Raw genomic sequence first — 26,611 nt, forward strand, 5'->3', positions numbered from 1 at the left:
GGAGAAAGGAGATGGGGGGGGGGGGAGAAAGGAGATGGGGGGGGGGAGAAAGGAGATGGGGGGGGGGAGATCAAGAGAGATGGGGGGGGGGGAGAAAGGAGATGGGGGGGGGGAGAAAGGAGATGGGGGGGGGGAGGAGAAAGGAGATGGGGGGGGGGAGGAGAAAGGAGATGGGGGGGGGGAGGAGAAAGGAGATGGGGGGGGGGGGAGGAGAAAGGAGATGGGGGGGGGGGAGGAGAAAGGAGATGGGGGGGGGGAGGAGAAAGGAGATGGGGGGGGGGGGAGGAGAAAGGAGATGGGGGGGGGGGAGGAGAAAGGAGATGGGGGGGGGGGAGGAGAAAGGAGATGGGGGGGGGGGAGGAGAAAGGAGATGGGGGGGGGGAAGGGGGGAGGAAAGGAGATGGGGGGGGGGAGGAAGAAGGAGATGGGGGGGGGGAGGAGAAAGGAGATGGGGGGGGGGAGGAAGGAGATGGGGGGGGGGGAAGGAGATGGGGGGGGGGGAAGGAGATGGGGGGGGGGGAAGGAGATGGGGGGGGGGGGGAAGGAGATGGGGGGGGGGGGGGAAGGAGATGGGGGGGGGGGGGGGAAGGAGATGGGGGGGGGGGGGGGGAAGGAGATGGGGGGGGGGGGGGGAAGGAGATGGGGGGTGGGGGGGGGGAAGGAGATGGGGGGTGGGGGGGGGGGAAGGAGATGGGGGGTGGGGGGGGGGAAGGAGATGGGGGTGGGGGGGGATGGGGGTGGGGGGGGAAGGAGATGGGGGGTGGGGGGGGGGGAAGGAGATGGGGGGTGGGGGGGGGGAGGAGATGGGGGGTGGGGGGGGAGGGAGAAAAGAGAGGGGGAGGAGAGGCTGAACGGGCCGGGCCCGTCCCCAGCACCAGATTTACAGGTAGGTGGCGTTGGGTCGGGTCGGGCGGGGGCGGTGGGTGGGAGGGAGGCCGGTTTGGTTCGGTTCGGGGGGGAGGGAGGTCAGGTCGGATCCAGTCTGCGGGCGGGCGGGCGGGCGGGGGGGGGGGGGGGGGGGGGAAGAGTCGGGTCGGGTCGGGTCTGGAGGCGGGAGGCGGGAGTCGAATCGGGAAGCAGGAGCTGGCCGTGGGAGGAGCCTTATTCACGCAGCCCCAGTGAGGCCATTAGGCCAGGGCTATGGGCTGCGTGCTTCGGGCCCCTCCCACACAGTTTCGGGCACCTGGAGCTACTGCACTTGTGCGCCCACTGTAGCACTCATGTGCAGAGGTCCCGGCACTGTTTTCAGCATAGGGACCTGGCTCCGCACCCTACAGCTCCTGCTGCGCCGCGCCGAGGGCCAGAGGACCTGCAGGAAGGTGGAGAATCTGGAGGTTTTTTTAGGCGCACTTTGTGGCGCAAAAAACGGGCGTCCAGGTCGGGACTGCGCCGTTCTAGGCACGGCTCGAAACTTGTGCCCTTCATGTGCTCTTCATATAACTATGTTCTAACAGCACAATTTTAGCATATAAATCTATTTCACCTTCTGCAGTTACAAACAGAAATGCTGTGAGCACGGACACAGCTTCCCCAGCACCTTGATGTAAAGTAGGGCTTGTTCATTTACACGTAATATAAACATTTAGATCACTATGGGTTGGGGCATTGAAATGCATGCTTCAACAGAATGGAACAGACTAAATTCATAACCACCAATTGAAACATCAGTTTTTCAAAATGGTGGATGCAAATCAAGCATTACATTTGATAATTCAGTATTAGCATATTCACTGTCTCGGTTTGAAAATGTGTCAAAATGGGAATTTCTCAAATTTCTTTTTTTTTTAAAAGCCAGGGTTTAATATGGAGGCTGCTCTCTCCTCACTAAGGTTCTGAAGACAGGTGACAGATAGTCTGCATGTAATTAAACAATGCCCTCCATTCAAAAATCAATTGAGACAAGGGCTCTTCGATAGCCAACAAATACAGACTTAAGGGTAACTTCCAATTTGCTGCCCAATGTTAAAGCATCCCAGCAGATTGGAAAACTGCAAATGTAATGCACCTATTTAAAAAAAGGAGTCAGATTAAAAAGCAGGAAACTATTAGACCAGTTAGCCAAACATCTGTGGTTGGGAAAATGTTGGGAGTCCATGATTAAAGACACAGTAGCAGGACATTTGGAAAAGCATAATTCAGTCAGGCAGAGTCAGCATGGATTTATGAAAGGGAAATCATGTTTGACAAATTTTCTGGAATTCTTTGAGGATGTGACCAACAGGGTGGATAAGGGGGAACCAGTGGATGTGGTGTATTTGGACTTCCAGAAGGTATTTGCCAAGGTGCCACATAAAGGGTCACTGCACAAGATAAAGGTTCACGGGATTGGAGGCAATATATTAGCATGGATAGAGGATTGGCTAACTAACAGAAAACAGAGTCGAGATAAATGGTTCATTCTCGTATTGGCAATCAGTAACTAGTGGGGTGCCGCAGAGATCAGTGCAGGGACCCCAGCTATTTACAATCTATTATTAATGACTTGGAAGAAGGGACCGAGTGTAACGTAGCCAAGTTTGCTGACAATACATAGATGGGAGGAAAAGCAGTGTGTGAGGAGGACACAAAAAATTTGCAAAGGGAAATATACCGGTTAAGTGAGTGGGCAAAAATTTGGCAGATGGAGTATAATCTTGGAAAGTGTGATGTTACGCACTTTGGCAGAAAAAAAAATCAAAGAGCAAGTTATTATTTAAATGGAGAAAAATTGCAAAGTGCTGCATGAAACACAAAAAAGTTAGTATGCAGGTACAGCAAGTGATCAAGAAGGCCAATGGAATCTTGGCCTTTATTGCAAAGGGGATGGAGTATAAAAACAGGGAAGTCTTGCTACAGATATACAGGGTATTGGTGAGGCCACACCTGGAATACTGCATTGAGTTTTGGTTTCCATATTGAAGAAAAGATATATTTGCTTTGGAGGCAGTTCAAAGAAGGTTCACGAGGTTGATTCCGGGGATGAGGGGGTTGACTTATGAGGAAAGGTTGAGTAGGTTGGGCCTCGACTCATTGGAATTCAGAAGAATGAGGTGATTGTATCGAAACGTATAAGATAATGAGGGGGCTTGACAAGGTGGATGCAGAGAGGACGTTTCCACTGATCGGGGAGACTAGAACTCGAGGGCATGATCTTAGAATAAGGGGCCACCCATTTAAAACTGAGATGAGGAGGAATTTCTTCTCTCAGGAGGGTTGTAAATCTGTGGAATTTGCTGTCTCAGAGAGCTGTGGAAGCTGGGTCATTGAATAAATTTAAGACAGAGATAGAGAGGTTCTTAACCGAAAAGGGCATAAGGGATTATGGGGAACGGACAGGGTAGTGGAGCCGAGTCCGAGTCCATGATCGGATCAGCCATGATCGTATTAAATGGCGGAGCAGGCTCGAGGGGCCGTATGGTCTTCGCCTGCTCCGATTTGTTATGTTCTTATAAAGCAAGCAGGCTATGCGGTGTCCAAAAATTAGTGAAGAAAGGTGCTTGCTTTGCTTCATTCGGTGCAAGCTGATGGTCAGGCTTTACCAGGTACTTCGGATCCAGACTGTCTTCAACTTTCCATGTTACCATTCTCATGTATTGTGCCTTTGTTTGTCAGGGTCTGTTGCCTTGTATTTAAAGCATAGAAAGGGTACAATATATACTTCATTTTTTTAATATTCTTCAATCCTGCCCGAAACATCCATGAACTCCATGGGCATTTGAAGCTCACACATTCCATTGCAAAATCTTATCCCAAAAGGAAATAGGAGACAGAAAACTAAGCTGTTTCATACAAAGGACGTATTGCCTGCAAAGCCACTATAAGAAGCAGCTTTCTGGAATAGGGTATAATAACTGGTTCTAATTTGCCATTATGTATTGCATTGAATAGTATCTTGTCGATTTGTTTTTATTTGTAAATAAATGTTGACGTGTTTGCTGTGTGCAGTCAACTGCTGATGTTGCATTCTCCACCTTTTGAGGCAACAGCAGAATGTGGTGGCCATCTCACATTCTTCGGTAAGCAATACATCAGGAGTCAGGTCTAACTGTTGAACCTAGACTGTATTAACCCATACATGACAAATAATAAACACCTTTACTCATGGAAACAGGTGTGTAATTTAAATGCAAGAAAGCCATTAGGAAGTCTGAATTGTAATTGCAGTTCTGAACTTTATTCCCATTTTACGTATTCAAGTCGTGTTGACATTTACGATTCCTCTGTTGCTTTAGATAGGTTAAATCAGAGCATACGTGAAAGCAGGCATTATTCTCAAACTGCAATAAAGGCATTAAAACCAAGTATTTCTCCACTCGCCATTTTCCAGGTTGCCAATGCAGTACCTCAACATAAATGCATTCTAATCCCTCCCATGACTCAGTGCTGAATTTACATCAAAATGTAAACCTGCAACTGCAAAGCCATTTGGGAAAAACTTCCCCACAGCACCCAAGTTATCATCTTTCGACTTATTTTATTGCAACATTGGATAACTCTGATTCAGCAAATGGTTTGTAGTTTGTGGCTGGATTAACTTAGACCATGGAAGGAATACCACAAAACCAGGGAGCTAAAAATCCATTCAGGATTTTTTTTTTTTTTTTTTAAATAAAAGGAATGATATTTTATGGACACAATTTTTGTTCTTTTGAACCTTAATTTTTATACCTTAAAAAAATGCAAATGGGGGGGGGGGGGGGAAATTGAATCAGATGTTCGATCCTGTACGGCCCATGGTGCATCTTTGAGAAATCACCACTTTAAAAGCATGACTGACATTTTTAAACGCATAAAACCTTTTGAATTAAGATATAAATATTGTGGTTAAAATCAAGTATTTACCAGCCGTATGAGGCATAAGATTCTGTACAGTAATTCCTGAAGTCTAATAGCCTCGACTGATGTAGTAGGACAGTCAGTGTGGCTGGTTACACCCAGCCCTTCCTTGCAGTTATACGCCAGCTTACACTTCTGCTGCCAGGCCTGTTCATATGCCTGGTCACATGACTCTCCAGGCCTCCTTTCAGCCATGTTTCAGACCACAACCTGAAAGAGATAGTTAAAAATTAATTGAAGAAACCTTCGTCCAATTACTTTGCACGAGTTTAAAAACAAGGTCCCCCTCATCCTCCCACTGCATCCAGATGCACTTTTTACACCCAAAAAGGGAACAAGCGACCAGACACCAGGCCTCAAAAAACTGTTCAACTAACTGACAGTTCCATTTATCTCCCAGTCTCTGTCCCCTTTCCCTCTCTATTCCGGTCACCTGAACTTTACTGAACTCTTGTCGATAATCTGGGATTGGAGAGGGGACACAAGAAAACTCACGAAACAAAACAGAAAACTACTTAATTTCAACAATTTGTTGGCTGAAGAAAGCGATTGCTATACAAAAATAGAAACAATACACAAATAACTGAGTGCGACACTCAAGAAACAAAAGTCTGATCGCCATTCCTCTTTATTGGGTGAAGGGGGCTTCAAAAGTGTAAAATCAAAATCATCTTTTTGGTGAATAATTTTTGTGCTCATCAAAATGGGATGTCAGTCCGAAGCAACTGAAGAGTTTTCTTTTAATATTTCGTATCAACCACTTCGAGGACAAGTACAGTAAATGGCAATACTAAAACTGAGTGAGAACTTTTAGCTTACTTGATTTATTCAATATTCTTAGCAAGCCTCTGGTATTTGAAGCTGTAGGTTACTATTAGAAAGCACACATTCAGCATGGATCGCTTTCTCTACAGCTTCAAACAATAAAACTATTTTAAATTTGAAATGTCTGCATCTCATTTAAAATTCCAAGCAAATTAAGGTCCAATTGATTCATGAACGGAAACAATGGCACAATCTTTCATGCGTCTTCAATTCAACATTAGAAATTCACAAGTTAAGACTTGAATACTGTTATCATATTTGGTGATGCGCTTCCAGCACCCTTCACTCCTGAAAAAGGTTAAAAGCAACAATGTGTCATTTGAAACGCAATTCTCTTCTCACCTCTGGCCTCCAACCACTCTTGTTTTTCTCTGTTTTAATCAATACTCTACATCTCCGAACAGTCTTTATTTTTATTAATTCTCAGAATGTGCACATTGCCGGCATTTATTGCCCATCCCCAGCTGCCCTGAGAAGGCAGTGGGCCTTCGAGTGGTTTGAGCGAGAGTTGCTGGACTCCAGTCAACCACGTAGGACTGGAGTCACATACAAGCCAGACTGAGTAACAATGACAGATTCCTTTCACTAAAAGACATTGGCCTCCAAAATCTCTGTGCTCCTCCAACTCTGTCCTCTTGCACATCCCCCATTGTAAATTGTTCCACCATCGGCGACCATGCTTTCAGCTGACTTGGCCCTAAACTCTGGAATTCCCTCCATAAGCCACTCCGCCTTTCTCGCCTCCTTCAAGACCCTGCTTAAAACCCTCTTCTTTGATCGGGGGGGGGGGGGGGAGGGGGGGGAAAAAGAGAAAGAGGCTGAATGGGAGGGAGGGAGGCCAGAGTCCCGATCTTTGCCTGGGGAGCCCATTCAGCCAGGGCTAGGGCCGGCGTGCTTCGGGCCCCTCCCACGCAGCCTCGGGGGCGAGGAACGACATCACATGCACACACACTAGCGCGCAATTGCTGAGGTCCCAGCCCTGTTTTCAGCGCCGGGACCTGGCTCCGCCCCCGACCTTGTGTACTGCGCTACGCCGAGCACGAAGGCATCCTGAGGAGACCGGAGAATCACAAGTTAAGTTTTTGCCACCCTTTTTATTTATGCACCGTTTTTAAACAGAGGATGGTAACTTGAGCCCATGGTTTCCAAATTTGTTTTTAAACTGAATTGGACAGAATATACAACAGAGAAAGAGGCCATTCGGCCCAACCAGTCCATGCCGGCGTTTATGCTCCACTCGAGTCTCCTCCCATCCTTCATCAGCATAACCCTCGATTCCCTTTTCCTTCACGTGCTTATCTAGCCTCCCCTTTAAATGCATTTATACTCCTCAACTATTCCCGGCAAAAGCAAGTTCCACATTCTCACCACTCTCTGGGTAAATAAATTTCCTCCGAATTCCCCATTTGATTTGTTGGTAACTATCATACTGATGGCCTCTAGTTTTGCTCTTCCCCATGAGTGGAAACATTCTCTCTGTCTGCTCTTTCAAAACCCCTCAGCCTTCTCTTTTGAAGAGAAGAGACCACCAGCCTGTTCATCCTTTCTTGTTAAGTATAACATCAGTTCTGGTATCATCCTTGTAAATCTTTTTTGCACCTTCTCCAGTGTCTCTGTATTCTTCTTTGACTGTGGCGACCAGAACTGTACACAGTACTCCTAGTGTGGTCCAATTAAGGTTCGATACAACTTGAGCATAACTTCTCTACTTTTCAATTCTAGCCCCCTGGAAATAAATCCAAGTACTTGGTTTGCTGTTGTTATGGCCTTATTGACCTGCGTCACAAAGTCATGATGTGTATTAGTACTCACAGATATGCTCCTCTACTCCATTTAGATTCTTAAGTTATCGGTGACCTTTATTTTTATTACCAAAATGTAATAGCTCATACTTGTCATTGTTGAAATTAATTTGCCAATTACACACCCATGTTGTGTTGTCTTTGGATGCTCTGATAATGACTCCACAAGGCAATGTATACCACTTGAACTGTAGTGACCTTAGTCCATTTAATATAACTCCAGTGAGGATCACACATGTTGGCCTGCCTTTTATACTCAGCCTGGCACACCTGTATAGGTAACCTACAGGTCTCCCACTGCAGTGGCCTCTGGTGGCACATATATAATAGTACAAGTAGTAAACATGTCTGGATACAGGACACATACTGCAAGTTTATTAAATGTCTTCTTGGAATTGGTTACAGTCCTCCTCAGTGTTGACTATCCCTCCCAATTTGGTGTTATCTGCAAATTTAGAAATTGTGTTTTTGATTCAAAAATCTAAATCGTTAATTTCAATTGTGAACATAAGTGATGCCAGCACAGATCCTTGTGGAACCGCACTTCCCATCTTACACCCACTCTCCATTTTCTGTCTTGCAGCCTGCTAGCTATCCATTGTGCTCACTGTCTCCAGACCTTATTCCTTTGTCTATTATACAGTACCTATTTCGAAATCTTGATATATTATGTCTACTGCATTAACCTTGTCGACTTTCTGTTTCCTCTTCAAGGAATTCAATGACGTTAGTCAAGCAAGATTTGCCCTTTTTGAAATCTATATTGTCAATTCATGATTATATTTTTTGGTTTCTAGATGTTTTTCTCTTTCTCCTTTAGTAGGGATTCCATTACTTTTCCTACTACCAATGTTAAGCTGACTGGTCGATTGTTCCCTGGACATGTTCCATCTCCCTTCTTAAATATAGCAACAACATTAGCTATCCACCAGTCCTCTGGCACCACAACTTTTTTTAATGAATTATTAAATATGTACAACAGTGCATCTGCTATCTCTTCCCTGGATTATTTTAGAATGCCCAGATACAATCCATCCAAACCAGGGGGTTTATCCTCTTTTGAGTTTGATTAGTTTATTTAATATTTCTCCTCTTGTGATTGTATCACTTCTAATCTCATCTTCCTGCCATTTCACTATCGCTGCTTGTGATTTTATCCTTAAATGACCCAATTCTCATTCACATTTCTTTTTAAATAAAAAATTATGTGCCTGCAGAATATTTTACCATTTTGTTTTATGTTCCTCGATAATTTAATTTCACAGTTCCTCTATGCCTTCCTAATTGTTTGCTTGACTTCGCTCCTTGTCTCTTCACTTTCTCCCTTGTCTTGGGTTTAAATGGCTGCATTGAGGGAGTTACTTAGCCACTACTAATTAATTTACCTCATCTTCTATCATATTATTCTTAACCTCTGTTGTGGTGTCCTCCATTTGAGGCCTTGATCCTTCACTCAACTAAAAAAAAAGATTCATTTGGGCAATTGATAGATGGGAATTTAATAGTAGTTGCTGCAGAGTGTGGATCCACAGCAAAGGACAATGGTTTAGTAATGCCCAGCATTCAATTGAAATTGTCACTCAGAGGCGGTAGTAATAGTTGATGTCGGAAGTAGGTTTCGACTGCAGTTGGCGGGGATACCATTTAGGATGAAATTGAAGTAGATAATTGGAACCAGAATAAGAGGGCTTAATTCTGCTCTCAGCCCATTCTTTACCAGACCTGATGATGTCACTGGGAGCCAGACATTGGAAATTATTTCCTCACCTTGATGAGAACAAAAAAATTCAAGTGAACACAATTTAATTCTATAACAATCCCCATACGATCCAATGCGCCTTCATAAGTTTATTTTGTCCTCAATTTCCTCATTGCTGTTTTTACTTCACCCATGTGATATTTCTAAAACCAAAACAATTCAACTGATGGGAGGAGGAAAGACAAGACTGCGTGGGACTTGTACTGTACAATCAAGTGAAGTCCCTTGTTGTGTTGACACACTGCACCATCAATTCCCACACAAGCTCCAATTTCTCGGACTGATAGAAACATAGAAATCTACAGCGCAGAAGGAGGCCATTTCGGCCATTGTGTCCACGCCGACTGACAAAAAGCTACACAGCCCTTGGTCAGCAGCCCTGAAGGTTACATTATAAACCTATGAACAATGAACAATGGCGGAACGTTAAAGAGCATCCGGCCCAACAAGTCCACCCCACACAACTCGACACCCCTTGCACTGCAACATTCTACACTCTTTTTCCCCCTGCCCCCACCAAAACCATGTGATCTCCTGGGAGAGGCAAAAAAGAGATTAAAAACCAAGGCCAATTGGGGAAAAAAATCTGGGAAAATTCCTCTCCGCCCCATTCGGCAATCAAAACTAGTCCAGGAGATCACCCTGGCCGTATTCGATTCCCTGCAATACTTACCATTGTATCTGCGCCAGCCAACAAGTTATCCAGTCGAATCCCAATTACCAGCTCTCGGTCCATAACCCTGCGGGTTACGGCACTTCAAGTGCCCATCCAACCATCTTTTAAATGGGGTGAGGGTTTCTGCATCCTCCGCCATTCCAGGCAGTGAGTTCCAGACCCCAACAACCCTCTGAAGTCTACCCTCCAATCCTTCCACCAACCACCTTAAAATTATGCCCCTTTGTAATTGACCCCTCCACCAAGGGAAATAGGCCCTTGCTATCTACTATATCCAGGCCCCTCAAAATTTTATACACCTCAATGAGGTCTCCTCTCAACCTCCTCTGTTCCAATGAGAACAAACCCAGCCTATCCAAACTGTCCTCCTAGCCAAGATTCTCCATTCCAGGCAGCATCCTAGCAAATCTCCTCTGCACCCTCTCTAGTGCAATCACATCCTTCCTATAATACGGTAGACCAGAACTGCACGCAGTACTCCAGCTGTGGCCTAACCAAAGTATTATACAATTTAAGCATAACCTCCCTGCTCTTGAATTCTATGCCTCGGCCAATAAAGGCAAGCATTCCGTATGCCTTCTTAACCACCTGGCCTGCTACTTTCAGGGATCTGCAGACAAGCATGTGCGTCCCCCAGATCGGGGGGGCCACGATTTACTGTTTTCGTTTCCCCCAAAAGAGTTCTGCAGATAAGCACTCCAAGGTACCTTTGTTCATCTACAATTTTAAGTGGCCTACCATTTAATGTGTATACCCTTTCTTTATTAGCCATCCCCAAGTGCATGACCTCACACTACTCCAAATTAAATTCCATTTGCCACTCTTCTGCCCACCTGACTAGTAGATTGATAGCCTCCTGCAGTTCATGACTTGCCACTTCATTATCAACCACACAGCCAATTTTAATGTCATCTGCAAACTTCTGAATCATAATCCCTATATTCAAATCTAGATCATTGACGATAGGGGAAGAGGACAGGTGGGGGCAGGGCAGAGGAACATGGGGTAATGGGAAACAGATGCAGAGTGAATCGAATATTAGCGGACTCCTTTGTATCTTTCAAAAGAAAGACTGTGGAAAAAAAAAATCTAGAATCAGGTCGTGTGTCGAGTCCAGAAATAGGTGGTGAAACTGCAAATGTGGTCAGTACACAAGCACTGCCCACAGTTCCATTTTATTTATGTAGCCCAAGGACTCATTACAAGATGCCCAATTAGGCTTTTACTATGTCTGTAATTGTGACCAATAACAGACATATAAAGTAAAGAACTGGCTTAAAAATCTTTCACTTAGCAACAGAATGCAAAATAAAATGTCACTATTAATCTGTCATTTATTAAACAAAAGGTTTGAACCTGATTTAATACAAACCATAGCTTTTACAACAGGTCATCAGAATTGATACAGTTACTCAAGATTAGGAGATATGATGCACTGAGCAAGAAAATTAAAAAATATTTTTTTGGGAGTGGGGGGCAGCAATGGACATGGGAAAAAAGTAGACCGCAGAAAGGTAAATCTCACCTTCGAAGGCAAATTAATCCTCGGGACTGATTCGCAAAGAATTAGGTGGACAAGAATCAATTTAAAAAAAGGTACTTCATGCATCAGTAATCTTGGAAATAGGTAACATAATGTACGAGATGCATTTTCTGAGTCTAAACTGACCTGGGCGTCTGGACAATGGATGGCCAAAATAGAACTGTTGGCCATTTCACAGCACCAACATCTTTTCTAAATAAACATGGGGCTCGGTTCACAAACTTTATATGGACCAACAGATACATGGAAGTGATCACTGCACAGTAAAGTCACCATCGGGCACGAATAATGCTGGAAAACCTTCAACTGAAACCCAAGATTATAGCCTTCAAACTGTTTCTACACTAGTTGAGTGTTTTTTCCAAAACAATAAGAGTATTTCTGAAGAAAGGTTTTTTTTTTCTGGTTGGCAGTACAGTTCATGGTAAACAGATGCACTTTGCTCTCTCGACACAAAAGAATATCCACATCAATTAATTAACTACAGGGTACTGTGATTTAATCACCACAAGCAGTGGATTTACCAAGCAACAATCCAGGATAACAAATATGAATTGTATTTCTCAGTAAGCTTCTAACTTGTTAAATCCTAGCAGAGTTCCTTTTTTCCTCCCCAACACATCCCTGGGATGGCGAGGAAGGTGGAGAGAGAAAGAGAAGGAAGAGAATAACTGGGCCCAATGTTCTGGGAGATGAGAGGTAGGTTCATGAGCATACTAGAAATAACATTTAAGATTAGAAGAAAAGTTATAAACAAAAATATTTCACAAATCTAGCATAAGATGAAACAAAGCTGCAGTTCACATTGCAGCAGAAGATGCCACTGTTTGAATAACCCTTGAAAGCAGGGCACTTTCCAAACTAGCTTATTCCAACGTGGTGATATTCAAATTGAGTTTCCTTCCTTGCTGGGCTATTCCAGTGACGTGACTAAGACCAGCCGCCTGCACATCGAGTGGTTCTGAAAGCAAACAGAAGGAGGCACAAATTCAAACAAACTGACTGGCTGGGAATATAAACTTTCCCAGCCTCTGCTGTCATTTGCCAAAGTCATCCTGTTGCCGTGATTCGTGCGCAAGTGTGAAATCTCACAAGCCACTACTTCCTGTGGAGCTGCAAGGAAACTTACAAGTACGTTACCTATAACTGACATCACTGTAATGACCCAGAAGACAAGATTCTATTGCAGGATCTCCACCTTCTTTAAAAAAAAAGTCAAAAAGAAATTTCCAGTACGACTTACTTTCTTCTGTTTAAGAAAAGGGATGGTGTACGTGGAACAAAATCATCCCCTTGACTTTGCCTTCCCTTCAGGTTTTAGGATTGCAATCTGTGTTGTCAATTGCAGCCCTTTTGTGCAAAGCTCCCCACCACTCAGGGGAGACACTTCAGCACACTCAGCTCAACAATCTCAAACACGCTCCCGAAACTACTGCACCACCATTCCTCTTGCTCCCCTTTCAAAAATCTCTCTTTTCAAACAAATTATTCTGTTCTCTACATCCAATACTGGGCATCTGCACCCTTATCAAGTCCTATTATTTTTTTCCCTTTCTCTACCCTCAATAACGTACCTCGAGATGTTTTTGACTTTAAAGGCAATATGATTAAATTTTTCGGTATTTATTTAGGAGATGCTTCACTTGTCCAAGTCCAAACGCATTCATGGTTGAATCCATGGTTTAAACTTCAAGAGTTCTTATTTCTCTAACAGATCATGAATTTGTAACAACTTGACAAGTTTAGTTGCGGCTTATCGCTGCATTCACTCCTACACATGACAGAACTAACTCCATGACAGCTCTGCACTAAAAAACTGGTGAAACGAAAAATGGAAATGGTCCAAGATATTGATATGGAAATTGTGCCAGAAGACTGGAAGGTGACCCATCTAACACTCCTGGTGGGTAACTAAAGAGCAGTCAGCTCAACATTAGTACTGGGTATGCTTCTAGAGGCCATAATATGGCATGGAAGGTAAAAAGCAATAATGGAAGGCCGAGTAAACAAAGGCAAGAAACAAAAAGGGCCACACTACATCATAATTCTAAAAGGACAAAGGGTGTTAAAAAAAACAAGCCTGATGGCTTTGTGTCTTAATGCAAGGAGTATCCGCAATAAGGTGGATGAATTAACTGTGCAAATAGATGTTAACAGATATGATGCGATTGGGATTACAGAGACGTGGCTCCAGGATGATCGGGGCTGGGAACTCAACATCCAAGGGTATTCAACATTCAGGAAAGATAGAATAAAAGGAAAAGGAGGTGGGGTAGCATTGCTGGTTAAAGAGGAGATTAATGCAATAATTAGGAAGGACATTAGCTTGGATGATGTGGAATCTATATGGGTAGAGTTGCAGAACACCAAAGGGCAAAAATCGTTAGTGGGAGTTGTGTACAGACCTCCAAACAGTCGTCGTGATGTTGGGGAGGGCATCAAACAGGAAATTAGCGGTGCATGCAATAAAGGTGCAGCAGTTATCATGGGTGACTTTAATGTGCATATAGATTGGGCGAACCAAACTGGAAGCAATACGGTGGAGGCGGATTTCCTGGAGTGCATAAGGGATGGTTTTCTAGACCAATGTCGAGGAACCAACTAGGGGGGAGGCCATCTTAGACTGGGTGTTGTGTAATGAGAGAGGATTAATTAGCAATCTCGTTGTGCGAGGCCCCTTGGGGAAGAGTGACCATAATATGGTGGAATTCTACATTAGGATGGAGAATGAAAGAGTTAATTCAGAGACCATGATCCAGAACTTAAAGAAGGGTAACTTTGAAGGTATGAGGCATGAATGGGCTAGGATAGATTGGCAAATGATACTCAAGGGGTTGACAATGGATGGGCAATGGCAGACATTTAGAGACCGCATGGATGAACTACAACAATTGTACATCCCTGTCTGGCGTAAAAATAAAAAAGGGAAGGTGGCTCAACCGTGGCAATCAAGGGAAATCAGTGATCGTATTAAAGCCAAGGAAGTGGCATACAAATTGGCCAGAAATAGCAGCGAACCCAGGGACTGGGAGAAATTTAGAACTCAGCAGAGGAGGACAAAGGGTTTGATTAGGGCAGGGAAAATAGAGTACGAGAGGAAGCTTGCAGGGAACATTAAGACGGATTGCAAAAGCTTCCATAGATATGTAAAGAGAAAAAGGTTAGTAAAGACAAACGTAGGCCCCCTGCAGTCAGAATCAGGGGAAGTCATAACAGGGAACAAAGAAATGGCAGACCAATTGAACAAGTACTTCGGTTCGGTATTCACTAAGGAGGACACAAACAACCTTCCGGTTATAAAAGGGGTCAGAGGGTCCAGTAAGAAGGAGGAACTGAGGGATATCCTTATTAGTCGGGAAATTGTGTTGGGGAAATTGATGGGATTGAAGGTCGATAAATCCCCAGGGCCTGATGGTCTGCATCCCAGAGTACTTAAGGAGGTGGCCTTGGAAATAGTGGATGCATTGACAGTCATTTTCCAACATTCCATAGACTCTGGATCATTTCCTATGGAGTGGAGGGTAGCCAATGTAACCCCACTTTTTAAAAAAAGGAGGGAAGAGAGAAAACAGGGAATTATAGACCGGTCAGCCTGACCTCAGTAGTGGGTAAAATGATGGAATCAATTATGAAGGATGTCATAGCAGCGCATTTGGAAAGAGGTGACATAATGGGCCCAAGTTTCCACATGATTTGCGCCTGATTTTTAGGAGCAACTGGTGGAGAACGGACTATCTTAGAAATCGCAATTCCCCACATTTTTTTTTCTGCAGTTCTAGTCAGGTGGAACAGTTCTACTTTGGAACAGAATTTTTTCTTCAAAAGGGGGCGTGTCCGGCCACTGACGCCTGTGAAAACGTACTCCAAACTAACTTAGAATGGAGCAAGTGAAGATTTTTGTAGAACTGAAAAAACCTGTTCTACACATTAAAAAAATCAGGCGCAGGTTACAAATTAGGCGTTCAGAACGAGGTGGGGGGGGGGGGGGGGAGAAAAGGGGAAGTCATTAAATTCTACAATAAATCCTTATTTATACTTCTACAAATATTATACAAATAAATCCAACCTGAATAAACATTTAGAAGCAAAGAAAAGATTAAATAAACCATCTTCCTACCTGTGTGAAAGTGCTTCAGGCACGGAGAATGCTGCAGTCAGCCTGAGGTGCCCATTCTTCCCGCTTGGGGGGGGGGGGGGGGGGGGGAGGCGCCCGTTCTTTCCCGCGGGGGAGGGGGGAAGGAGACAGTGAGAAGGCTGCAAGTACTGATGGCAATGTGCTTTTATTTAAAAATGTTCAAAAATTAAACAGCTACAAAGAACAACAAAAATGGCCGAGTTCCAATGTTTCCTTCACACTGCGCGTGGGCGAACGCTCCAACGCGCATGCGCAGCGTTGCCGGCAGGAAAAAAACTAATTTAAATAGTACCCGCCCCCTCCCACTTACAAAATCGGCACGAGTGTAGACTCCGCCCCCCTGGGCGCCGCTCCAAACAGACAAGGAGCTGCAGAACGCTCCAGAATTGCGAGTTTTTTTTCCGGCGCCGTTTTAGGCGCGAAAAACGGGCGCCCAGCTCGGAGGGGCGCCCGTTTTTTATCGTGTCGAAACTTGGGCCCAAAAGGTCCAAGTCAGCATGGATTTGTGAAAGGGAAATCATGCTTGACAAATCTTCTGGAATTTTTTGAGGATGTTTCCAGTAGAGTGGACAAGGGAGAACCAGTTGATGTGGTATATTTGGACTGTCAGAAGGCTTTCGACAAGGTCCCACACAAAAAGAGATTAATGTGCAAAGTTAAAGCACATGGGATTGGGGGTAGTGTGCTGACATGGATTGAGAACTGGTTGGCAGACAGGAAGCAAAGAGTCAGAGTAAATGGGTACTTTTCAGAATGGCAGGCAGTGACGAGTGGGGTACCGCAAGGTTCTGTGCTGGGGCCCCAGCTGTTTACATTGTACATTAATGATTTAGACGATGGGGATTAAATGTAGTATCTCCAAATTTGCAGATGACACGAAGTCGGGTGGCAATGTGAGCTGCGAGGAGGATGCCATGAGGCTGCAGAGTGACTTGGATAGGTTATGTGAGTGGGCAAATGCATGGCAGATGAAGTATAATGTGGATAAGTGTGAGGTTATCCACTTTGGTGGGAAAAACAGAGACAGACTATTATCTGAAAGGTGACAGATTAGGAAAAGGGGAGGTGCAACGAGACCTGGGTGTCATGCTACATCAGTCATTGAAAGTTGGCATGCAGGTACAGCAAGCAGTTAAGAAAGCAAATGGCATGTTGGCCTTTATAGCGAGGGGATTTGAGTACAGAGGCAGGGAGGTGTTACTACAGTTGTACAGGACCCTGGAGTATTGTGTACAGTTTTGGTCTCCTAACTTGAGGAAGGACATTCTTGCTATTGAAGGAGTGCAGCGAAGGTTCACCAGACTGATTTCCAGGATGGCAGAACTGACATATCAAGAAAGACTGGATCAACTGGGCTTGTCTTCACTGGAGTTCAGAAGAATGAGAAGGGATCTCATAGAAACGTTTAAAATTCTGACGGGTTTAGACAGGTTAGACGCAGGAAGATTGTTCCCAATGTTGGGAAAGTCCAGAACCAGGGGTCACAGTCTTAGGATAAGGGGTAAGCCATTTAGGACCGAGATGAGGAGAAACTTCTTCACCCAGAGTGGTGAAACTGTGGAATTCTCTACCACAGAAAGTTGTTGAGGCCAATTCACTAACTATATTCAAAAAGGAGTTAGATGTCGTCCTTATTACTAGGGGGATCAAGGGGTATGGCGAGAAAGCAGGAATGGGGTACTGAAGTTGCATATTCAGCCATGAACTCATTGAATGACGATGCAGGCTCGAAGGGCCGAATGACCTATTCCTGCACCTATTTTCTATGTTTCTATGGATTTAATACTGATCTGTAATGATGTGGGCTAGTGAAAAAAGAAAACAACCTGCATTTATAGAACACCTTTCACAATCTCAGGACGCCCCAAACGCTTACATAAAATTAAATTAAACAAAGTGCTTGAAGAATATAACAATAGTATGCATCGATAAAAGAAATTAACTTCAACGTGTGCGTACGGCATTGCAAAAGGCCTTTTATAAAAAAGCTGCCACATCGGAGGCATGTTGATAAAATTAGAGTATATGGCATTAAAGGGAGTATGACAGCATTGATAGGACATTGATTGTGGGACAAACAAAAGTGGTTCAAGGCTTTTTCAAACAAGAGGGATGTAAGCAGTGGCACTGTCGGGGTCAATGTTGCCACCGTTACTGTTCTCAATAAATATATAAATGATTTGGACTTGGACAAGAGGCACAACAACATGTGCAAATTACATAATGGGGAGCATGGTCAACTGTGAAAAGAACTGTATGCAACTTCAGGAGGTTATAGACAAGTTAGCAGATTGGGCAGATAGATGCCAGGTGAGATCTAATGCAGAAAAATGAGGTGATACATGTTAGAAGGAAAAATTGCAGCACATGTACAACGAATGGCAAAACTTTAGGAGAGGAGCAGAGACTTAGCGGCATGCACGTCTTTGCAACTTGCACTTAATGAAGAAATACATCCAAAACCACTTCACAGAGAGGTCATAAAAAAACTATAGGGACACTGAGCCAAAGGAGATATTATGATGGGTGATCATAAGCTTGACCAAAGAGGCGAAAGGGAGAGGGAGTTGAAGCAGCAAATGGGTTTAGAGATGGCATTCCACAATTTAGGACCCAGGCAGCTGATGGTACAGCCAACAATGGTGGGATGAAGCCAGAGTCAGAAGAACAGAGAATTCAGGGCGGGGAGGGGGAGGGGTGGGTTGCAAGCCTGCAGAGATTGCAGAGATAGGGAGCGGCAAGGCCATGAAGGGATATAAACACAAGGATGATCATTTTAAAATAATTTAAGGCACTGGAGGACCAGGAACCAGTGTTGGTTTGCAAAGATGGGTAAGCTGGGCTTGGTGCATGACTAGATACGGGTAGCAGCCTTTTGTACAAGTAGATTTGCCGAAGGCGGAGGATGAGAAGCCAGACAGAAAAGCATGGTGGAGTTTGGAACAGACAAATTCATGGACAAAGGTTTCAAGTGCAGACAGGCTGAGGTGGACAATGTTAGAGGTGGAAGTTGGCAGTCTGTGTGATGGAAGGGACAGGTGGTCAGAAACGCAGCTCAGGCACAAATTGAATGCCGAGGTTCCCAACAGCCTGCTTCAGCTTGAGCTAGTGGGCTGGGGCGGTGGATGGAATCACTGTCAAAAAGGTACAAACTTCGTGGCAAGGGCAAAGACAATCGTTTTAGTCTTCTCAAAGTTTAGCTGCAACAAACTGTGGCTCATTCAAGCCTGAATGTCAGACAAGTAGCCTGACAGCACACCAGCAGAGGGGTTGAGACATTGTGGAGAGTTGGAGCAGTGTGTCATCAGTGTACATGTGAAGGACTTGCGAGTGAAAGAGCATTTTGCAAGGACATACATTGGAATACAAGTTGGTAAAGCTATAAAAAAAAGCTTCGAGGATCCTGGGTTTTATAAATAGGGGTGGAGTGTACCAAAGCAGAGAGGTAATACTCAATCTATATAAATCATTGGTTTGGCTGTAGTTCAAATATTGTTTCCAGTTTTGAGAACTCTACTTTAGGAAGGATGTCAAGGCCATAGCAAAGGTGTATAAAAGATTAACTGATACCGAAGGTGAGAAGATTAGGTATGAGCAGAGACGAGAGAAATTGGGATTCCACATTGGAACAAAGCAGCTTAAAATCAGTGCTCAAAAATGGTAAAAGAACAACTTGCATTTCTATAGCGCCTTTCACGATCACTGGATGTCTCAAAGTGCTTTACAGTCAATTAAGTATTTTTGGAGTGTAGTCACTGTTGTAATGTGGAAAACAGGTTTTGATAAACAATTTCCACAGCACAGCACGTAGGTAACGAGAGGACATAAATTTATCATAAAAATGAAGGGAGTGGTTGTTTTCTTATTAAAAATAAGTGGGTAGGCCATGGACTGCACAGCAGAGGCAATGATGGAAGCAAAATCGGTAATAGCTTTTAAAAGCCAAGTGAATAGATTTGACAAAAAGTTTTTCAAGAAAAATTGAGAAAATCGCAGGGGAATCAGATGATGCAAAGCTCAGATCTGCCACAGGTGCAATGGGCCAAATGGTTTGCCCCTCTGAGCTATAAAATTCTTGGACAGGAAGTTAGAAATCTTTCTATACACAAAAGCAGGCATGTCAACACACAATGAATAAGCCGCATGTTCACAAGTGATTTTACAACCTGCAAAACTGTGAAATTATTTGGTACACCAAAATGATACAAAAATGGGTGGATGATACAAAGATAGGTGGGAAAGCAAGTTGTGAGAAGGACACAAAGTCTGCAAGGGAATGTAGACAGGCTAAGTGAGTGGGCAAAAATGTGGCATGTGGCATATAATGTGGGAAAATGTGAGGTTATCCACTTTGGCAGAAAAAATAAAAAAGCAAATTATTTTTTAAATGGAGAAAAATTACAAATGCTGCATTACAGAGGGATCTGGGGGTCCTTGTGCAAAAATCACTAAAAATTAGTATGCAGGTACAGCAAGTAATCAAGAAAGCAAATGGAATGTTGGCCTTTATTGCAAGGGGGATAGAGTATGAAAGCAAAGAAGTCCTGCTACAACTGTGCAGGGTATTGGTGAGGCCACACCTGGAGTACTGCATACAGTTTTGGTCTCCTTATTTAAGGAAGGATATACTTGCACTGAAGGCTGTTCAGAGATGGTTCATTAGGTTGATTCCAGAGATGAGGGGGTTGACTTCTGAAGAAAGGTTGAGTAAGTTGGGCCCATACTCATAGGAGTTCAGAAGAATGAAAGGTGATCTTATTTGAAACACAAGATAATGAGGGGGCTCGACAAGGTAGATAGAGAGAGGATATTTCCACTCATGGGGGAAATCTAGAACTAGGGGGCATAGTTTCAAAATAAAGGGGTTACCCATTTAAAACTGAGATGAGGAGGAATTTCTTCTCTGAGGGTTGTAAATCTATGGAATTCTCAGCCCCAGAGAGCTGTGGAGGCTGTGTCATTGAATATATTTAAGGCGGAGATAGACAGATTTTTGAGCGATAAGGGAGTAAAGGGTTATGGGGAGCGGGCAGGGAAGTGGAGCTGAGTCCATGGTCAGATCAGCCATGATCTAATTGAATGGCCGAGCAGGCTCGAGGAGCCAAATGGCCTACTCCTATTATGTTCTTGTGTGATGTTTACATTTTTTTTTAAATAAACTGTACCTCCAAACATTACACAGAAATATATTTCGAAAATGGTTATACCCAAGTCCCCAAAAAGTCACATGTTCTTAAAATGTGCACTTAAATTTTCACTGTTCAAAACATTGTTCAATTCCCTCCTCAGTCCCATCCTTGATATGCACTGCAGTCCATTTCACCTAATCTAACCAAGAACTGCCCATGTTTACATCGGTACAACCATATACCAATGAGCCTACATTTTAATGGGTCCACAGTGTCAGCTGGACAAGGGAGCTGGATTTGTTTACCTATAACTAACATATGGCGGAAGATCTGCTCTACCTCCAAGCAACAATATTGATAACTATATAGGTATAGATTGTGTAAAAAAAAAATCAACTCATGACCTCATAACTTTGTCCTGATAGTTCACACCCAAAGCACTAAAAGAAACCTCTCCATTTGGATATTCAAACTGTAGCTCTTTCTTGATGTTATTTTTTATGCAGGCAACAGCAAGTAGAGCTGGGAGTTGCAGTTAAGCTGCGCATCACTATGAACTGAGGAGAAAGAACTCCCTGCCGAGTACTGAAACTTGTGCACAGGATGCTTCTTGCAAGTTTCCAAAAGTGATCAGTTTGAGAAGAGCTAACATTGTGCCACCGAAGTGTATTTTTAATATCAGCCTTCACACGACTATGCTCACTATCACTTCAGTAAAACAGAATGGTTGATGTGTGACATGTTCATACTGAGTCCACCTGAACTGTGGAAAAACATCTAGCAGCACAATTGTAGACACTGTCCTTCCAAACTTGGGTTGTGTCTGCACTGAACATTATAAGCTGTCTAAAACTAGGATAAAACACGAGTAGTTACAACAAGTCTGTCACAAGTGATGGCAGCAACTGAAGCAACTTGATGGAAGGCATTAAGAATTTCACGTAAAATGAAAGAATATTGGCTTAAATGCGATTTCCCCATAGTGCATTGAAACCAACTGTAAATAAGCCCAGTGACAACAGTTTCTGCTGCCCATTTGGCATCAGCATTGGAGGACTACTCAATCAACCTCCCTACATTGCATTGCATCAATCACTGTATTTAAAATGAATAACTGCAGAATGACAGATCATGAATGAAAGCAAAACTTTTTATTGGGGGGGGGGGGGGGGGAAAGAGGAGAAAGAGAAGGTGGAAGAATTTACACCCACATGTTTTCAATTAAACTATATCGTTACTTATCAGTTTTATTAGAATGATCTGAAATACAAAAAGCTGCCAAGTGATCGGACACGACCTGACATTAGGTTAGGGCAGCTGTGCTGTGCTGAGCTGGGGGCTCAGGATCAGCAGCTACTGGGGTGGGGGGGTGGGAGAAATAGGGTGTCCCCTCCGCCGCGTGTTCACCACAACTCCAATCACCTCTGTGTTAATATACAGAAATCATTTTTCAGAAAACTGCTCAACTTTTTCCTTCAGAATTTATAGCAAAACAAATATTAATAAGCACTAAATACAAAAATACTTCACTATACACCAATTGTCATTCTCCCCATCAGATCTTACCGCTGTCTATGCGTGCTTGGCAAGGCGAAGAAAGCAATAAAATAACCATTGTTTTGTTAAAATAAAGGCTAAAAAAAAATAACTTTTTTTTTTACAAGGAGATAACCACCGCCACTCCAACCGGCGCCATCTTAAATGTGAGAGAGACGAAAAAGCTCGAGCGCCCAGCTCACTCTCGCGGCTTTTTGGCGGCGCCGGAGCTGGCGCTGTCAGTGAGGGCGGGGCGGGAGCTCGGTGATTGACAGGAGCAGCGCAGTGTCAGCGAGGGGAAGCGGGCGGGGCGGCAGCTCGGTGATTGACAGGAGCCGGCACCGTGTCAGTGAGGGGGGGGAAAGGGGGCGTGGCGCAAGCGCGATGATTGCCAGGTCGTGGCGCTGTCAGTGAGGACGGGAGGGTGGGGCGTAAGCGCGGTGATTGACAGGTGGTGGCGGTGTTGGCTCTGTCAGTGAGGGCGGGGCAAAAGCACGGGGACAAAAGCGAGGTGATTGACAGGCGGATCGCGTCACTTCCGCTCTCTGAAGGCGTTTGTGACGCGTGCGCCCCTGCGCCGGGCGGTGGGAGACCCCTGGCGCTATTGCGTTGGAGACGCCATTGTTGTGGCGGAGAGCTGGTGTCGGTTTGAAAGTGCGGCACTCGCCTCAGACCCGGCGTTCAGGCGCCGCCCCTGTGTGACAGTTTAAGTACTTGAATGGTTATTTATTTATTTTTTTCATTAACGTGGGTCGTGAGCGAGGTGTAGTGGGGAATGAGCGTTAGTGAGGCGGGGAGTGCGAAGATGCGTCTGAGAGACGCCGCCGGGCCTATCGCTTGGAGCTGAGCCTAGGAAGCCTCCCGCCAGGAAGCCGGCCTTTCTACCGTGTGTGTCTGTGTTGTGTGTCATCCATTCGGAGCGCCGACCGTGCGTTCCCGCATCACCCCCATTCATCCCCACCCCCTCCTTATTTCCCATTTCTCCCCTCACTCTATCGGATAAAAGGCCATGGATCCCACTGGCTCCTGAGGAATACTTACCGAGGAAAACAAAAAGAGGCGCAACTCTGGTGGTGCTGGGGCCTTGTGTGAGATTTGTGTGGCTGCTGCTGCTGCTGTTATGTATTTTTTTTCTTCTTTTACTTTACCAGTAATACGAGTGACTTTTTTTTGTTAAAAAAATAACGAGCCCCCCCCCCCCCCCCCCCCCATTCATAAGCTCCCCTCCCAATCCCACCAAAAGGAGAAACGACACTCCGAGCTGCTGCTGAAGACCGTGTCTGGGCGAGGACCAAACCCAGACACAATCGTTGCAACTGGATTTTCCGAAGGAAGGAAGCCAAGACTCAAACGTGGACCTGATTCTCTTAGATTTAAAAAAAAAACTGCGTCGAGACATACTGCATTGCGGCTTTGTAATAAAAAGGAAGAGGGAAAATAAACTGAATATTTTTGAACTCTTTACCTTGGGAAATAAATCCTTTGGACTTCGTACAATTTCTTGGACGTTTAAACTATACCATTGACTTTTGAACTTTCCGTTTATTAGTGAGTAAAACAGCTAGTATTTAATTTTGTGCAATGTGGAGTTAAAAGGAAGCCAGTTATTTCCTGACTTTACGATCCAGTATAGTGCTTTTTTTTTATAAAATTGCTTAAATACAACAGAAAATCTAAATACTTGAATTTCAGATATGGAAATTAAATTGTGAAAAAGAGGATCTTTTTTGTTTTTGTGTTTTGCAGTGTTAAAAGGGTAAAACTTTTTTGTGGGTAAGGCTTGTCCCATTCAAAAAAAACAAAAATGTCTTGTGTACATTACAAATTTTCCTCTAAACTGAACTATGACACGGTCACTTTCGATGGGCTTCATATTTCTTTGAGTGATCTAAAGAAGACCATCATGGCCAGAGAGAAGCTGAAGGCAGCAGACTGCGATTTACAGATCACCAACGCACAGACTAAGGAAGGTAAATGGACCACTGTGACTTCTTACCGTTTAAATAATGTATGTGTATCTGTCCTTTGTTTAATGTTGCCTCTTAACTCGTATATCTTATGGTAGACAAGATGGCGCATGTTTGCTGGATCTGTCCCATTTGTCAGGACATCTTGTTTGCACGTTGGGGCACAGCAAGTCCGGGGTTCAGAAAACCGAAGCGCATTCAATTGTGTAGGCTGCCATGTTTCAGCATAATCCTTTTAATCATCGCACTTTTTTAACGTCTTTTCTTTTCGCCGGTACCATTTGTTCGTTCTTGTGCTTTTTTCGGAACGAAAATTGCGGTTCTTGCCCTTTGTAATGCACAAACTCCTTCCGCCCTCCAGGGGTTTATTTAAAAAGCAATCAATCGTACGCTTATAAATCACCCGTGTAAGAGCTCGATCTCCAATTAATGTTCCTTCGAGGTCATCTCACCTTTCTTCACCCCGCCCTTATGGAAAAGTGCCCTTCAGACGATGACGGTCTGAAGCAATTTGGTATGCACAAATGAAAGCAAGGAGAGATTTGGAGTCATGTTCGAGGTTGTCAAACCCGGTTTGAATCCTGAATACATGAATTTAAAAAACAGATTGTTGCAAAGTAACTTACTTTTAAGGTGAATTTGAGTGAAGTTTAGGTATTGTATACTCTATATTCTATGTACTCGATTTAAAATCACACTGATGCCGGGTTTTAGAATTTTCAAACCTTGTGGGGCTGATCTGCCATACATGTCTCCTAATGGGGATTAGTAGTTTGTTTTGGGCTGACTCTCAGAAGGGAATGAAAATGGAAGAAAAAATTGATTTGGGCCATGCCCATTTGATCTGTAAATATGCTGCCATTTTTCTACAAGTTTGTGCAGTGAAGTTGTAGATTGTTGAACATGCAATCTAATTGGAGAGTATAACAAGTATTTTGGTGTTTGTTCAGTACAATTTTGGCAGCTTGTGCTGTTAGTCAGAAATGACACCATCTGTGACCATTGAGCACCCACCCTTCTCAACCTGTCTGCAGCATTTGACTCAGTTAACCACATCATTCTCTTCCAACACCTGTCTGTTGTCCAGCTGAGTGAGAGTGCCCTCGTCTGGTTTCACTCTTGCCTGTCCAGTCATAGCGAGAGAATAGATCTTGCTGCTCCTGCACCGTTTACCTTGGCCCCCTCCTATTTCTCTCGTGCTGTCCCTTGGTGACATCATCCGAAAACACATCAGGTTCCATGTGTATACTAACAGCACCCAGCTCTACCTCATCACCACATCTTTCACCCCCTCCACTGCCTCTGTGTTCTCAAAATGCTTGTCTGGCATCCAGTCATAGGTGAGCTGAAATTTCTTCCTATTACATATTGTGAAGACTTAAGCTGTTTGGGTCTTCAGTCCCGAATACAAACTATGTTCCCATGCCATTGATTCCATCTGCCTTCCTGACCAATGTAACAGGCTGCACCAGGCTGTTCACAACCTCAGCGTCCTATTTGAACTCGACTAATTCCACTGCTTTGTTGGTTGTTCAGCATCCCATCTCCCACCCTCCATAAACTTAAGCTCATCCTAAACTATGCTGCCCTTATCCTGAATTTTGCATCAAGTTCCATTCACTGATCACCACTGCTTGCTGACCTACATTGGCTCCCAGTCCAGCAACATTTCAATTTTTAAAAATTCTCATGTTCAGACCCTCCATGGCCTTGCTCCTCTCTTTCTCTAACTTACTCCAGGTTTACAACTCTCAGAACTCTGACCTTTTGTGTCCTCTACTTTCTTTGCTTTCCATTGGCGGCCATGCTTTCAGCTGTCTCGGCCCTAAGCTCTGGAATTCCTTCCCTAAATTTATCCACCTCTCCTTTTAAGATGTACCTTTAAACCTAAGTCTTTGACCATGCTTTTGATCACCTATCCTAGTGTCTCCAAGTCTGATTACTCTGCTGTGATGAGCCTTGGGACATTTTACTATGTTGATGGTGCTATATAATTGCAGTGATTGGTGGTGCGTCAGTCATTGCACGTGTTCCCTAATTAAATATTTTCAGTGTGTGAGATGTCATTTAAGATGTCTCCTTTTCGTATTGAATTCTGGAATGAGCAAATTAAATGAATTCTGCGTGTATTGATTTGACAGAATAAACAGTACATTGGACCAGCTAATTTCAGAGAATTCTGGTTGGTCTTTCGGACTTTGCATATTGACTGTGATTTGAATTAAAATTGGCTCTTGTGTTTCCTGTCATAAAGTAGGCTACGAGTGAAGAATATTTCAACATATGCAATTTTTTTTTGCATTGTGCAGTTTGAATGGGAGACAAATTAGTCATTAAGGGAGCCATTTTATGATCTTGAGTCCCTTAATTTTCAAGTCTCCAGTCAGTGGCATTTATGATTGTACTCCAGCTTGATGTGTATGT

The 26,611-nt window shown here is 44.0% G+C and overlaps 2 protein-coding genes across 8 annotated transcripts in view; one reads left to right on the forward strand and one right to left on the reverse strand.

Annotated features, from left to right (window-relative positions):
* Nucleotides 1–22,381, reverse strand: part of LOC139281294 (probable helicase with zinc finger domain) — a 369,458-nt gene extending 347,077 nt beyond the window's left edge. For 3 of the 4 annotated variants that reach the window (XM_070901422.1, XM_070901423.1, XM_070901420.1), the window contains exons 1-2: nucleotides 22,251–22,381; nucleotides 4,822–5,025 (exon numbers count right to left, since the gene is read on the reverse strand). In XM_070901422.1, coding sequence (XP_070757523.1) covers nucleotides 4,822–5,010 — 189 coding nt within the window. In that variant the 5' untranslated portion in view covers nucleotides 5,011–5,025; nucleotides 22,251–22,381. Of the gene's footprint in view, nucleotides 1–4,821; nucleotides 5,026–12,224; nucleotides 12,382–22,250 lie in introns of all 4 variants that reach the window. The other variant, XM_070901421.1, reaches the window with a different exon arrangement.
* A 404-nt stretch (nucleotides 22,382–22,785) lies between these two features.
* The window catches only part of rbbp6 (retinoblastoma binding protein 6), a 52,668-nt gene continuing 48,842 nt past the window's right edge, over nucleotides 22,786–26,611 (forward strand). For 3 of the 4 annotated variants that reach the window (XM_070901424.1, XM_070901426.1, XM_070901425.1), the window contains exon 1: nucleotides 22,786–24,190. In XM_070901424.1, the coding sequence (XP_070757525.1) occupies nucleotides 24,025–24,190 (166 nt within the window). In that variant the 5' untranslated portion in view covers nucleotides 22,786–24,024. The remainder of the gene's footprint in view (nucleotides 24,191–26,611) is intronic. The other variant, XM_070901427.1, reaches the window with a different exon arrangement.

The sequence above is a fragment of the Pristiophorus japonicus genome, chromosome 15 (genome assembly GCF_044704955.1).
Source record: "Pristiophorus japonicus isolate sPriJap1 chromosome 15, sPriJap1.hap1, whole genome shotgun sequence".
NCBI lineage: Eukaryota > Metazoa > Chordata > Chondrichthyes > Pristiophoridae > Pristiophorus > Pristiophorus japonicus.